Source organism: Carettochelys insculpta, chromosome 8, assembly GCF_033958435.1.
Source record: "Carettochelys insculpta isolate YL-2023 chromosome 8, ASM3395843v1, whole genome shotgun sequence".
In the NCBI taxonomy this organism is placed as follows: Eukaryota; Metazoa; Chordata; order Testudines; family Carettochelyidae; genus Carettochelys; species Carettochelys insculpta.
Window position 1 is genome coordinate 4,587,679 of NC_134144.1, and position 15,773 is coordinate 4,603,451.

Genomic DNA, 15,773 nt, shown 5'->3' on the forward strand with positions numbered 1-15,773 from the left:
AAAATACAAAAGGCCAGATGTTTTGCTGGTAAAATCAACGGAGAAGTTACAACAGCAGATTAGGCGACCCTATGTCTATTGGTGAAGAGAGCATCACAGTGGGATATGGGTCTTGACAAAAGTGGTAGGATCATTTTCTGTGGCAAGCCAGCAAAGTCAGTGATGCTACACCAATTTCTACCAACTGGCCCAGAATGTTTTGAATCTCAAAGCTGTTTTTTATGCTAATCAATGGGCCTTATGGTTCAATGAAAAAGGATTCCAGTCAAGCAGCCAGTGGCTTAGCCTGTATGTAGCTTTCTTCACTCCACCCTCTATATAATAAATCACAAGTTTTCTACAACAGGTTGACTGCCAGAAAGTTTTATGAAAAAGATTAAGCAGCTTTCCAGTATTATTCTAGACATTTGATGCTCAATATTTTGCAGGACATACCTTCCGACCCAGGGGACCAATCCTTCCCCGCTCGCCTGGTGGTCCAGCAGCACCTCCACCACCCTGCAATACAAAGAAAAGGTTTTGCAGTGGGTCAGTAAAGCTCAGTAAATCGAAACTAGATCTGTACTAATAACGTGTGTGTGTGTGTGAGTGAGAGAGAGAGAGAGAGAGAGAGAGAGAGAGAGAGGGAGAACGAGCCACAACACACAATGCAGAGGTTTTGCTGGACAGTGGAAATCGCCTATTAGCTATTCAGAATATCCGTCAAAGCTGCTAGGGCAGGGGTTGGCAACCAAAATAGCAAGAAGAGCCATTTTTCTGACGTCGTTAAAATCTCAATAATTCAAGAGCCGCAATGCATCTGAATATGAGACTGTCCTTAATAAATAACATCGAACCGTACTTTTTGTAACCCCTATTTTAAGACCAGTGCACACCCAGTGATTTGTAATGTGATACGTGTTTACCGCAGGAAGTTCACAAACTTTTTATATATTCTATTTCTTCACACTTTACGTGTGTGTTTGTACCACTGTCTTCCTGACTTTCACTCACAATCCTACTTTAATGATGCAATTTTACTTCATGTTTAATTTTAGTTTTCTTAAAATGCACATTGCCCTTCACAGCAGGAATGCTGCAAGCTTCCTTTTCAAAATCAAGATTTTATTAGCAACACGATCAAAACACAGATACAGTATAATATCCCACAATGCACTGTGCATACTAAAGGGGGAGTTATCTGATGTTTTGAGACCACCTATCATTTGTGTTTCAAAGTGAGTTGTTGGGCTTTTAGACATTCACCCTTTATCGAAAATAATCACAAGGTTTATTTTTCACTTTGCAATCATAGCGTTGGGAGCCACAAAGAAGTCCTTAAAGAAACACCTGTGCTCCAGAACCGCAGCTCTGTGCTAGGGTTTCAGCTGCCCAATTCTCATTTATTTTAATGAAAATTGAGTGGAAAAATGAGTTAGTGGCATCGTTAATATCAATCTACATTAGACTAAATTCCTGTTAATTCCTGAGTAGCCCTTCCTCACCGCCCCCCCCCCGCCATAAAGACTGAGGCACTTTGCCCATAGAAGCAAGAGGCAGGAAGTTAAGCAATCCACCCACTAGGCCACCTGACTCTCGAAGCCCCTTGGAGTTCTGGGAGTTTGCCTGAGAAAAGATTTGAAACCTGCTCAGGACTTGAGCCGATGAATTCAAAATTAACGTTTGTGTTTAAAGCAATGGCTTGAGAACCCTTATCACAAGCTGCAAACAGAATTCTTTTGGCAAGGCACGTGGCGCTGGGGAGAAAGAAATAATGAGCGTCATCCAAAGTCCCACTGTGGGTTCTTGTTGACTTTGTTGAACTCAGGCCCAGGAAGCTTCTTCTGGTCCCTCAGAAGAATAGAAAGAACAAGAAAGACTTACTCTTGGGCCAGGAATGCCTTGCTCCCCTCTTAGACCTGGAGTTCCAAGCACGCCAGGAGGACCCTACACATGGAAAGGATAAATACCCAGTAATGTTTAAAAGATTAAAGGACTGAAATAACACTGTTAAAATGAGACTGTGAGGGAGACCAAAAGACAAAGGACCAAGAGACAATTTAAACCATGGGGCCAATTCTTCTGTTTTATGAGGTGACCACCACACCACGAATTTAACAAGTGATTCAGGTCCTGGGGCCTGACAGCCACTGGGCTGTTAAACAGAGTCCCCTTGCTGTATTATTCACAAACGTTTGTCAGCTAGTCTCAAAGATGTTTACACAGAAGAGTGCAAGGTGAAGCTTACTGCAGTAGCAAGGGAAATGCAGCCACACAGGACTGGCCAGTGAAACTCACTCACCTGTGGTCCTCTTGTCCCCGATTCTCCCACATTTCCTTGTGGACCTGGGGAACCTTTGGCACCCTTAAAAGACAAGGCAATGCAGATGAGAGTGGGCACATGGGGGGTTGCAAGTGATTTGCAGTGAGTCCCAACTTCCTTCCCTTTCTTTACAGCTAGAGAGGAGGGGAGATGTGACGACTGAATGTCACTGATGTGGAATCATTTCTGCCCTTGTTATCTTGTCTTCTGCTTTAGCAAAAACAATTATTCTGATCACCGTGTATTGGAAGACCCCTTTACCCCCACCCTAGCAAAGGAAAGTGCCCATTGGATAATGAGAATCAAGCACAATGAAAAATAACCCTTTAAGACCAGTAAGCTATGCACACGAAGCTGTTTGTTTCTCCTACTGATTCATATGTGGCTAAGTCCCGTTAGCATTAGTGAACTGCCTTACAAAAGTGCGGGCTGATTTTGCAGTTCTTACTTGAATAAACCTTGCAATGAAAGCACTAGAGTAAGATCCGCAGAGCTAGGTTCCTGGGTCTATAATAGTGTAGTACAATAGGACACCTGAGTCATAGATCTCAGGATGACAGGGACCATTTGCTCATCTGGTCTGATCCCCCTGTCTACCCCAGGGCAGAAAATTTCACCCACTTACCCTAGTCATGAAACACAATTGTAACTGTATTATTTAAATGCCTGAGCTCTCTAAATACCCACTCACTTCAATGGGAACGGAGGGCACTCACTGTGTCTTGGGGAGACTCAGCATTTTAGGATGGAGGGCACAAGCAGGACCCCAAGTGGCAGCAGGCTGGTGGCCTGGCTCACTGGGACGGTGGGCTACAGAGCCCACAAGGGCAGCAAGTGGTGGGATCCTGGGAGTGGCAAAGCTGGAAGGATCCTAGAAGAGCCACCTGGAGGCCAGGACCTGGGACAGCAGAGCCCATTTCAGGTTGGCCAGGAGGCTGGCCTTGGATGTGGGGAAATGGGGTACTTCCCACACCTGTGTTGGGAACAGGAGTGAAAGAGAGAGCAGAGCAGGCCTGCACTTTGCAGGTGTGTGTGGGGGGGTCTAACTTCTCAGCTCCCTCCTGTCCTGTTGTGAAATGCGAAGACAGAGGTAAATTTGGAGAAGATGTAGAGAAAAGTAAGAGAGAAATGAAGCGCAGTTCTGCTTCCAGAACAGCACAGGTCACTTTCAGCTCTCTGTCCGGAACACATCAACTCGATACAGCTTAGTGGTCTGCAGTGCAAGGTGGCTGCCCCTGCCACATTGCCAGATTTTATAGTTACCACACACCACATTAGACACTTACTTTGGGTCCTGGGGGCCCTCTTCTTCCAAAACCACCCTGTGAATCGATAAATCACAATATAACATGTTATGCAAAGCAACTGAATTGAATTCTCACAGCTTGTGCACTGCAAATTCTTTTAGCCACATGCAATGAACACACTATGGAAGAAACATCCCAGAGCAGCAGTGGCAGGTGTCTCCAAAGGGGTCTGATTTACCAGCTGAAATAGCAATGACCTCCATTTTGCCCTTTAAAAGAGGGAGGCCATTTTCTGCTGTCTTAAACTCCACAGACATCAACGGAATAAATCCAGTGGCAAAGAAATTGGAGCCTAACCTTAAAACCCTAGGAAAAGTGTGGAAAATCTCAAGACCTTTTCCTCTTGAGGTTTATTTGGTTTTTTTGTTTTGTTTTGTTTTGTTGTGTTTTCCTCTTAGAGTTGCAAGGAACATTTGAGGTAAGGCGCAAGATCTTTCTGTGAACAAGATTCCTCTGACATGAACTAGATTTACCCCAGCTGAGGATCTGGCACTAAATATTGCCAACTCTAATAACTTCATAGAAAATACATGAACTACACAGTTGTGACTCTGAAGATTCACTGTAGAACAAGGCCTGAAGGCCAATACCAGGACCCTATATCAACTGAATCTGGGTGCATTGTAGTTACACTTTCAGGGCTCAGGTTTGATCTCAAACATAAAAACAAGAATGCGGAGACATCCTGAGAGTGCCACAGCAGCATCCAAAAGGAAGCAGTAATTTTTTGAAGAGACACACAAATGGACAGTGGATTGGATTAGATTAGCTAATATAAGTAGGTTAGCACCCACAGAGTACAGAGAGGCAAGATGGGTTTTTTTAACCAATACATTCATTTCAAAAAGGAATTCACTGCTGTGAACATGAGCCAGGTCCGATATACCTGGTGCTCTTCTGCAAACTGCTAACTAATAATACCATTCTGTCTGGTGCAACACTGTTCTTCCAGATATATCATGTCTTTTAGGCATAGCCCTGAACTGGGAGGAGGACAAAGCTGCGAATTTGGGGAGAGAGTTCATTTAATTTGCTTTTGCTCTGGTTTTACATGACTATACCTCCCCAGCCTTCTTTAGGGCAGTTGTTCTTAACCTTTACTGCAGCCTGCACCCCTTTGGTTCTGAAAATATGTTCTTGCACCCCTTCACAAAAATGAAAAATGGAGATGGGAGCCCTGTACACTTTTAAATGCTTATTAAATATACACAGCATAGTTTTGCTATTACTCATCACAAATAATAGTACAGTACGCACACAAAAATACACAAGTGCTACCCAGAGATGTTGCAGAGTTTTGCTGTGGAAGTAAACTGTAACTGATGCACTAACGTTTAGCGGCTAACTGACTTCAAACAAAGGCACTGCACTGCCACATCATCGTCTGTGCATGCGTCAAGAAATACCCTGCAACGTGGCAGTACACTGTGTTTTGTAGTGAGATAATTTCACTACAATTTGCTTAAAAAAGCTGAAAATAATTTTTTTATTTGTATATTACAATAATTGTTAAAAACCGTATAATGTTAACTAATACATAGGTTTGATGACACAAAGTAGTTGTACTTATGTGCCCGTGCTTAGTTTGTGTTTTTGACGATTCATCTTCTAAAAAAATCCGGTATGTCTTGAAAGGGCATCACGCACCCCCCCGCCAAGGAGGTGCATGCACCCTGGATTAAGAACCACTGCTGTAGGGTGTAATTGAAAGCAGAATCTGGCCTTTGTTCTGAGATCTGTGTGGCACATTCTACACCGGATGTCCGTGCAGCAGCTGACATTCATGTTATAGGTCAAGACATTCGCATGTGACGTGTCAAGTTGACTTTGTTTCAAAATGAAGGAAGGATTTTTTTTTTGTTCTAATAGATGCTAATAGATAGATACTTCTTTTTGCATATTGGCTATCAAAATCAGAGACAAAACTAAGCTACCACATTACAACCCAACTTTTCCACAATTTGGGATGTGCTGGTTGGTGGTTTGGATTGGGCCCATGTCTACTAAAAATACAAACCTAATTCTGTAAAATAACTGTGCTGCTGAAACATTATGTCAAACCCCCATCTAAACAAATGAAAAACTAATGTAGGCTTAAATCCTGAAGTCTCTATTCAGTCCTTGGTCAGGGACAACTTCCATTGAGTTGGCAAAGGTTTGATTCACTAAGGTGGGAAAAGACAGCAAGAGGTGGACTTTTATGATTAAACAGCACTGTGAGAAGTGACATTTTGCTTGGGTTCCATTGGCTGTACCATTCCATCCTGTCTACTCTTAGTTTTTACATTGATTCTTCAAGATCCTTTGCACAACACCAGATACTTCCTTATGGGGCTAGGGGTACCGACAATACCAAGATAACTAAGGCTACTCACATCATTGCCAATGCTACCAGAGGAACCAGGTGCCCCATCCGGTCCAGGTTCTCCCTATGATAAAGAAAAGACTGAGATAAGAGTCCTGAGGTTAACTAGCAAACAGAACACAGCTTAGGTCTCAAAAATTAAACATTTAAACCATCTATATTAGGGACTGATCCAAAGCCCATTGAAGTGAAAGGAAAATCTTTCTATTGACTTTTGTTGGTGTCGGATGAGACCCTTGATACACACCTTAGAGTCCATCAAAAGTCAGAAATTTCCAAGCTATAGAAAATTACAATATTTGTAAATTTTTTAAAAAAATTCTTGTTCAACACAATTTTGGAAAAAAATAAGGTTAATTGAAGCATTCCATTTGGGTCAAATCAAAATGCTTCCTTCCAATCCTGGAATTTAAAAAAAAGCAAACAATATTCTAAATTATAATGTATCATATATTATAATTCATTGGCTTAATTGATAATACGAAATAATTATATTTTTGAATGAAGAGCCCTTTCAAAGCGACATTGCAATGGTCTGGTCCAATAAGCCTTAATTTAAAATATTTGTAAATAAAATTTTGCTAAAAGTGGCATGGTTCCCCAGAAAGATTCAATTTCAACAAATTGCCATTTTCAAGGGAAAATAATGCCCTCTGAACAGTTTTGACGAGTTGTCCTAGCAATTTCCTCTTTTCATGTTTTCTTTGTTCTATCATACTTTAAAAAAAAACTCAATACTTTACCATTGGTCCCATTTCTCCCTTTAAGCCCTTGAGTCCTCGCTGTAAGTTATTAGCTCCTGTCTCACCCTAAAAGTAGCAGAGGCAATAAGAAACAGCCCTATAAGTGGAGCCATCACATGCTGTAAGATATTCCATCATTCTTCATGCAGGTTTCATTTTTTAGTATAAATGGTGCAAAATATATCACAACGGTTACTCAGGATAGGAGACATATTACAAGAATAGAATAAGAAAAGGGAGAGGATTTCATATAATGAAACAACGTTTTCAATAAGGAAATAGGTGGTCCGTTTAGTATAAGTCAATATCAACAGGCAGGTGCTGGTCACATGTTGATCCCACACTAGCAAGAAGTATGTTGGGGCTTTCCTTTGCGCATCTGGTAACTTATGTAATAGGTAGGATTCTGTATATTAGTGCTTTGATATCGCCACTTACATAGGTGCAGGGGAAATATGTCTATCTGTTTAGATAACTCTTCTCATCTGCCACAGGGTTTCCAACCCACAGAAGTTTCATTTACGGACAAAATGGGAAAAATTCACAGACAGACAAAATTTTTTACGCTCATAATTTTTATCCTATATTAAGATGACGTAAATGGCTGAAAGTGAAAAGTAATTGTGGTAATTAATGCATCACAAGAACAATGTGCTATTTAACTCACAATCATTTAGCTAGTCATGTTGCCAATGCGCTGATGCTAACTCAGTGGGATAAGGTAGGTGATGACATCACGTGGATCACGTGATTCACGTTATGTCACCTCAACCACTGAGCTAAATAAACAACTAAAACATCCAATTTCCGCTGCTCTGCAGTAAAATGGTGGGAGCAGCACAGAAGAAATTTAATTGCAATAGAATAATTGCTGCTTTTTGAAATTTTATTGCACTTTTATGAAATTTACGGACACCTACATTTTTTTACAGACACATCCAATTTTGGCTAATTTGTTTGGACTGTCCACAAAGGTACTTATGGTTGGCAACCCTGATCGGCCATGTAATACACACTGTTTCGTTTGCTTCTTGTAGGGCTCTACTTTACTTCATGTCTCTCAGCCTCATATTTTTCAACTGAACCTTTCAAAACAGGAATGTTTCTCCCGTTTGTTTACTCAGCCACCTGTAACATTAACTTGCACATCTGACTGAGCAGTCCTCTTTGGCAGGGTCAGTGGGTCACATGCTGGCAGGCATCTACAAACAGGCATGTGATTGACACGTGTATGGCACCAGCAATTTGACATAGGTCTGTGTAGCCACCAACCAGTGGACTTGAACCCAGGACTTCAGTGTCTGATCATCTACAGCTTGAGCTAAAAGCCACAAGCCTCTCACCTAAGGCTGTAGAGGATGTGCATTCTTTGTCTCTGTAGGTGGTCTAGGTGCCACTACATGGGACAGTGAACTGCACCCCCCGGTGTGTGGGTTACACCTGTAATCTGGAAGTGGGGCAGCTGCACAGATAATGCTTGCTCAATCTATTCCTCATAAGGGCCTGGTTCTACATTCCTAACACAGCCAGGACCAAATCGGCCACTGGTGACTTTACTGGACCTAGTAGACACCAAGGATCTAGCCTCCACCCAGCTCGTGTTCTGGGGGCCCCGGAATATTGGACCATCCTTGTAGCTAATCCCTGCAGCGGGCAGGGTGCGATGGCCTAGCAGGTGGTAAGCCTGACAAAGACTGAAGTATAGTTACCGGATCGCCTCGCAGCCCTCGTTCACCTCGTTCACCTCTGTCTCCTTTAACTCCTTTGTCACCCTTCAGGAGAGACACAGAAAATTAGAAACACTGCAGAAAGAGCTTACACACCTGCCAGAAAGAGCTTACACACCTCAGCCCCTCAGTGCTCACCAGCCCAACCACGCTCTGTCAGGCCAAATGGCTGAAAGGATGAAGTGAGCAGTTCAGGATCGAGCTGAGTGAATGGCACTCAATGGTCACGGCTCGGAAGAGTCCCTTTGGCTCGGATTTGCCCACAGCTATTGGCTTGGGTACAAGCGTTAATGAATACAAAGTATTTGGCCACTCGTAAGGAAGAGAGCATATTGGCTGTGGTCCTTAGGTACACACACAGCAACCCTGCAGCTGTTCTAGGAGGGTGTCCCTAGTGTAGGTGGAACCCCTGAAGCTGTACAGCTGATACAGTAGCTCCAATGCTATCCAACTCTCTGCCGAGATAAGGGGTGTTTCAGGAGAATGGGGGCACAGCCAGGGCTTCTCTCTGCCCCAGGACTCATATAACAACCCCTTGAGGATACAAGGAGCCAATGTAATTTAGAGCAGCCCTCCAGCTGCTCTTAGACCAGGGGACCAGATTGTTGCCCATTCACCACCAGCTGAGAAGAAGCTTAAACATGAAGAAGAAGCTTCTCCTGAGCTGGGTAGTATGTCCCTCAAGCTCAGTCTAGGACTGGGGTCACCAACTCTCATCCTTATGGAACAGCGAATATAATAAAACATACCCTTCTGCCTTCATTTCCTCGCTCCCCAGAAGTGCCTGGTATGCCTCTGTGCCCCTGCCAAAGACAAATGCATTAGCAGAATTCCCACTGCTTTACGGGACAATACCCTGGCTGCTCATTAAGAGACAACTCATTAAACCAACTTACTTCTTCTCCATTTATGCCATCCAGGCCAATTTCTCCCAGTTCTCCCTATAAAATAAAAGAAGCATCGAACAAATGATTAAACCTACGCATAAGGGAAGAGGGAAACTTCTGCTACCAGTCCTTAGCACAGGGTCTGTAAAACTGTCACATACCTTTTCTCCTGGGAATCCGCGAGAGCCCTAAAAAGAACAGAAAGTAAACAGTTACTTTCCCCTAGAGACTTCCCACAGATGGCTGCAGCTACAGAAAGATGGGGCAGTCAAATTAGGGTCCTAAACGTCCCCCCTCAATCAAAGTGAGAAGGGAAAGCAGCCAGGTTATCCACATCCTTACAGCCTTTCAGCAAGCATCAGTAGCATTGATCGTGCTTAATTTGTGCCAGTTCCGAGCCCCAGCACCTCCACTCCTGGCTGTTCCGAGCCCCAGAAGTTCCGAGCCCCAGCACCTCTGGGCCTGGTAGGTCAGAACCCTGGCACCTCTGGGCCTGGCAGTTTAGAAAGTTATGAAAGTAAACAAATTGCTTGAGCCTCAGCACCTAACTGCTGAAGCCCTGGGCCCTCTTTGATTACAAATGAAGCCCCGGAGCTGGGCTGTGTGCAAAGTCAGCAGATAAGCATGAAGAGTTTGGAAAAATCTGCTCTGGGAGCCAGCAGCTCTATTTCTCCAAACAGCTGTTTTCTGAGGAGCTTTGACAAGTGTGAGGAGAGCTGGGGATGAATTGAGCTGTTCCTGAAGGACAGGCTGAAACTGAAGGAAGGGACAACGTGTAGCTGAAAAGCCCTGGGAAGGAATTTTACAGCTCACTCACTGCAGCCTTTGACAGAGCGCTTCCTTCCGCTGAGCAGCTCCCAAGAGCAGCAAGTGGGAAATGACAGCGAAGAATCCACCTAATTCTCCAGCCCTTCCCACTGCACTCCATTGTCACAGGGTGTGTGAAGAGAACAGGGCACCCAAGATCTGGGTGGATCTTAGTCTAGCAGGGACTTGCCAACTCACTTGCCTGAGTAAAACCGAGCACCATCTAGCCAATAAGTTACTTTCAAAGATTGTGATGCAGCAGGAGAATAGGGGCCAAAATGATGCCTATTTTAGCCCATGTCCTTAATAATATGTTACTCCTTAAACAAAGCCCCTTTTCCTCAACCTAATGACCTCACGCCTGAGCTCTTTTCTGCGCCTCAATAAATCCGTCTCCAAAGGTCGTTCTAGAGTGGACCTCTTTCTGAGAGAGTCGTTCTAGCTCAATGACAAGATATGGGCTTGATACAGAATCTCTGAGGACAGGTCTACACAGCAAAGTTATTTCAAAATAATAGCCATTATTTCAAAATAAATATCCTGCCACTACTGCTACACACTGCAGCTGCCACTCTGAAATAATTTTGAAATAGTGGACGGCTTATTTCAAAATTGGTAAACCTCATTGTCTGAGGAGTAGCGTGTATTTCGAAATTGCAATTTCTAAATAGGCACTGTTCATACAGGGAATAGAGCCTATTTCAAAATAAGCCATACTGCATCCAATGGCTCTGTTTCAAAATAGGCTCTATGTGTGCCTATTTTGACGTAGCTAAGTTGTATTTTGAAATGCATTTTTGGGTGTGCGTCTACGCTAGGAACTAATGTCAAAGTTAACTGTGAAGTTAGGCACTACTTCAAAGTAGCCAGAAGAGAGTCTACACACATTTTCCCATACTTCAAAGTTAATATCAGAGTAGGGAGCCTGACTTCAAAGTCCTTAACCCATTCCCAGGAATGGAGTAGTGCTCTACTTCGAAGTAGGCTGTGTGTAGATGCTCAGCTTTGAAGCTGCTTACTTCGAAGTTGTACTTTAAAGTAAGCAACTTTGAAGTAATTTTTGTAGTGTAGACGTAGCCTGTGTGTAGCAGCGTTATTTATTTATTATTGAAATACCTCTTCCAGAATAGTTTATTTCTAAATAAGGCTGCTGTGTAGACATACCCTGAGAGAATTTCTCTGACGTGGCAGAAGGCACCCTTCCAGCCCCAGAATCCATGAATCTCAATATTTATAACAAAAATTGCCAATCTCGCCAAGGTCTGGCTTTTTAGCTCCCCTTCTCTGAGCCATTATTTACTACATCAAGCTAAAACAACAGCCATCTTCCCACTTAGCTCAGTTTCCCTGTCGCAGGTTCCTTCCCCCACACAGTCTCATCCCTGAGCCAAGATTCACATATGGTGATGGCGTCAAGACAATCAATCTCCTCTCTTTCCTTCCCCGCTCTGGTCCAGCTGCAAAGCCTCCCAAGGATGATAATATTTTTTCTGCCGGCTGCATTCATGAGATTATGTTCAAGCACTTGGCATGGCACTGTTCTTTCATGTGACAACTCTATGAAACGCTGAAACGGTGACATATGTAGAAGACACCATATTTCTGCCAGGCTATCTTGGGGAAATAGCCCTTCCCTAGCTTCGCACGAGCTCCTCAGCAGGACAAAAGGATAACTACTCAGGCTGCCAGCTTCCTGGAACCAGGGGTCCTGCAGCTCTCTATCCCACCCAGACACTTGTTCCCAGGAAGAGCAGCAGTGGAGTTACACTGCTTGACGCCCACTTTGGATCCATCTGTATTGTCGAGAGGCTCACTTAAAAAATGTACCTTAATTCCCCTCTGACCAGGACAGCCCTGGAATCCTTGCGTTCCATTGACACCGGGTGGACCTCGCTCACCCTATTGGAAGAATAGAGCAATTAGTAATTGGTTCCCAAACTGGGATCCACAGACCCCTGAGGGCCCATGAGAGCGTTCCAGGGGGTACTGCAGAAACTGACTGGTCTGTGCACTTCTTGCATTTCACTTGTCTTGGCCACTGAACATACGGGTCAGCCAGCACAGCGAGCACATGTGATTCTGGTTCTTTCTGCTTTAATAAGTAGCAGTGGCCTCAGGAACATAACAAAACACATTTCCTTTTTTTAAATATGTGCCTTTTTAATTGGATTTTTATAATAAAAGGATCATAGAAAAATAAGTTTTAAATAAATTGCAATATTGCAATCAATGATATTTTTAAATTAAATATCTCCCAATCATGCTATTAATGGATGTCCGAAAATCTATGCTGTGGTTTCCTTTTTCATTTAACAAAGTGTATGTAGCCATTAGAATCAGAGGGATAGCTGAGTTAGTCTATATCTTCAAAACCAACAAGAAGTACCGTGGCACCTTATAGACGAACAGCTATTTTGGAGCAGAAGCTGACGAAGCAGGTCTTTGCCCACGAAAGCTTATGCTCCAAAATATCTGTTCATCTATAGGGTGCCTCAGGACTTCCTGTTTTTATAGCAACTCCAATTGGCTTTGCTGGGGGGTCCGTGAAGACTGGGGGTCTGTGAATGGTTTGGGAAGGCAATTGGGGGTTGAGAACCACTGGTTTACAATACACCTTGCTACTCACCCTACCTTTGTTTAGTTACCCATTCAGAGTGTGGTTTTACTGTACCAGACACTGACGATGTCTATAAGGGCTGGGTGGGGTTACACAACAAAGTGTTACTTTACTTTCCAGAGGTCAGCAATTGATGAGGTCAGACATATGCAGTGTGAATTTCCTCACAGCAGCCTGCCAGTGACCTTTGTCATGACATGTGGCGGGCTGACTCTCACCTTAGGAAGCATTTGAAAGAGAATAACTTCCTGCTAAATTGTCTCCAGCCTCCCAAACACAGCTTGGTTATAGGAGGTTCTTTGGACAGCAAACACACTCTGGATGGCTCCATAATGACAGCCGGGCCCTTAACTACTCAGACACAGCTCCCATAGCAGAATTGGGCTTCTTCCTATCTCCTAGAGCTGGTAGGGACCTTCAGAGGTCATTGAGTCCAGTCCCTTGCCCTCACAGTATGGCCTATCACCATCCTTGACAGATGTTTTTTAAAACTATTTGCCCCAGACTCTTAAATGCCCCCCTCAAGGGCTGAGCTCACAACCCTGGGCTTGGCAGGCCAATGCTCAAACCACTGAGCTATCCCTCCCCACTGTGATGGGGCTGGATGGATGTCCACTTGGCCTCTGTCTCAGCAGCTGGTGCTATACAGCACAGAGTGCTTAGTTCTCAGTTTATGTATGACCGTGAGGGGAAGTAACTGTTCCGAGGTGGTGATGCGAATGCGAAATTGAAGCCACGAGACAAATTGTCTTCACCATCGCTGTTACTGCCCGATATCCCCAAGGTTGGACTGCAAAGGGCAGAGCAACCGTGCCACATTTCTTTCTGTCTGTATCTGTTACTTGTGGGTGCTCCCCTCCAGTCACACGCTCAGGGAGTTTGCTGGGTATGTCTGGCTTTCTGTGTAACCAGGTGTGGCCAAAGCTGCTCAGTGCTTTACAACCTGCCCTGAGGAAGGGGTGGTGAGTTTGAGAGCAGCCCTAGGAGTATGACCAGGGCTTCTTCAACTCCCAGCCGCTTCTTACCAGGAGGAGATTTTGGGCACCAAATCCCCATGCCCCACCACCCTCACAACCAGAAACCATCTCCGCTCCATCAGACACCCTTTTCCTTCCCCTCTGAAGCAAGAGAACACTCGGCAGTTACTTACGGGTCCACCTTCATCTCCTGGGTAACCTCGGTAGCCATTCTCCCCTGAAACGCCCTGCAAACCAACACAGATCAGTTGCTTTTTCACACAATTATCAGAGGTTTCCTTGCTGCAGTCTGTTCTCCCCATTTAAGGCCCTGTTCAAAATTGCCCTGGGTTGAATGCACAGCAGTCATTGGTGTCATATACTCTGTTGACTAAGAAGTTAAATAAATCATCTAATAACAGTGTCTACAGACCTGGTAGCTAGTCTGTGCATCCACATATTTTCTATCACTATGATTCTTCATTTGCACTACACTGTCCCATCCAACTGCTGCACAGGCTTGTTGCATCTGGTCTTAAACTAGGTTGTAAACTCTTCAGGGCAGGCTCCGGCCCTTACTAGTTGTGTACAGCACCTGGCATAAACAGGTTCTGAGCAGTGTTCCCTGTAAGCTGAGCACTTGGACGGCCACCCTCGAGAGATTCAGGGGCCACCCAGCTGATTAGCAGAGCACCTGCAGCCCCCAGCATGTGTTTCTATGGGTGATGCTGAACTGCACATGCCTTGGTGCACAAATAACATTTATCCTGCCCATGGATGGAAAAAATTAGAGCTACCACTCGTTCTGACTCTGACAGGAGACTCTAAAGGGAACTGTAAGGAGAACTTTGGCATGAATGCCTTTGCTATGTAACACAAAGCTCTACCACTTCATGTGTGTTGCTTTAAACGATTGTCTTTAAGAGCCAACCGTCCTCCCGTATCCCTCAGCGAGGAGAGCATGATGCTGAAGCGAGCGACTGAGTGCAATGTGTGTATGCCTGAAAGCTGGAGGGGATTTCTATGCATCATGAAGTGAAGTCGGGACGTTATGAAACCAGAGGCAACAACGTACCTTTGGTCCAATAGTACCGGGCACACCTCTATCACCCCTCTGCCCAGAACACTTGCAGGGAACTTGGCAGCACGCTTTTTCTGCAACATTGTCCTGTAAGAAAGGAAAGCTGTTACAAAATCCAGCCAGAGAGGAACTCCCTAAGCAACCTTCATCTTTGAGTGTTGCCTGGAGTACACAGGGAACTCACACACCTGCTGGTGTGATTCACTGTCCTGTGTAGCGACACTTAGACCACTTACAGAAAGAAAGAATAAGTTTCCTCTATAGCCTTAGCTAACAGGTCGTCTGCTTTTACCTCAAGCTGTAGAGGCGCATACACTAAACTGCAGAGGTCCCAAGTTAAGTTCCACCTGTCGGTGGCACAGACCGCTGCAGGAAGAGTACTTCATTAGATTAAGGAGCTAACAAGAGGCTCAGCAACGCACGGCGCAGCTGCCAAGAGTGGCACATAAGCCGATTTCCATTAGCACTCACGTTGGGAGCTCAGCCCCACCCCTCCTCCCCCACGCAGCCAGGAGCTGGCGCAAAGCCAGGCCGCCTGTGGATTAACATAAGACCAGAGAATGCTACAACCACCACCTAAATGACAAAGCTCTGCACCTGCATTTATTTATGAATGAAGCTGTTCGTAAGTAGGACTATTAGAGACTTTATAAATATCACTGGCACTCGGACCGTACAGAGAGGTCAAAAGGTCAAATTTCAGTCCTCCGCCTTGGAAAGGTTGTTGACCCCTGTTTCATCCCCCAATACTCCAGTGAACACTGAACAATTTAATGGCACGGTTTCAGTGTAAGGTAACGACCTAGGTTTTAGTGGGTTTTAGTGCCTCAGAAACAGCGCCAGACATTCCCAAGGATTTCAGTCACTTTTCAATGGAATTTTACCCTCCACTGTATTTGCAACCGTTTCTATTTGCTTTTCCCAGAGCTACATGCAGGCAGAGATGTGTTTATACAAATGGCCAAGGAAAACGAATGCCAG

The 15,773-nt window shown here is 44.4% G+C and overlaps 1 protein-coding gene across 5 annotated transcripts in view; it reads right to left on the reverse strand.

Annotated features, from left to right (window-relative positions):
- The window catches only part of COL6A3 (collagen type VI alpha 3 chain), a 113,670-nt gene that overhangs the window by 33,319 nt on the left and 64,578 nt on the right, over positions 1 to 15,773 (reverse strand). For all 5 annotated transcript variants that reach the window (XM_075001909.1, XM_075001908.1, XM_075001907.1 and 2 more), the window contains 13 exons: positions 14,787 to 14,879; positions 13,906 to 13,959; positions 11,966 to 12,037; positions 9,493 to 9,519; positions 9,341 to 9,385; positions 9,194 to 9,247; positions 8,427 to 8,489; positions 6,718 to 6,783; positions 5,985 to 6,038; positions 3,589 to 3,624; positions 2,282 to 2,344; positions 1,864 to 1,926; positions 436 to 498 (listed from right to left, as the gene is read on the reverse strand). In XM_075001909.1, coding sequence (XP_074858010.1) covers positions 436 to 498; positions 1,864 to 1,926; positions 2,282 to 2,344; positions 3,589 to 3,624; positions 5,985 to 6,038; positions 6,718 to 6,783; positions 8,427 to 8,489; positions 9,194 to 9,247; positions 9,341 to 9,385; positions 9,493 to 9,519; positions 11,966 to 12,037; positions 13,906 to 13,959; positions 14,787 to 14,879 — 753 coding nt within the window. The remainder of the gene's footprint in view (positions 1 to 435; positions 499 to 1,863; positions 1,927 to 2,281; positions 2,345 to 3,588; positions 3,625 to 5,984; positions 6,039 to 6,717; positions 6,784 to 8,426; positions 8,490 to 9,193; positions 9,248 to 9,340; positions 9,386 to 9,492; positions 9,520 to 11,965; positions 12,038 to 13,905; positions 13,960 to 14,786; positions 14,880 to 15,773) is intronic.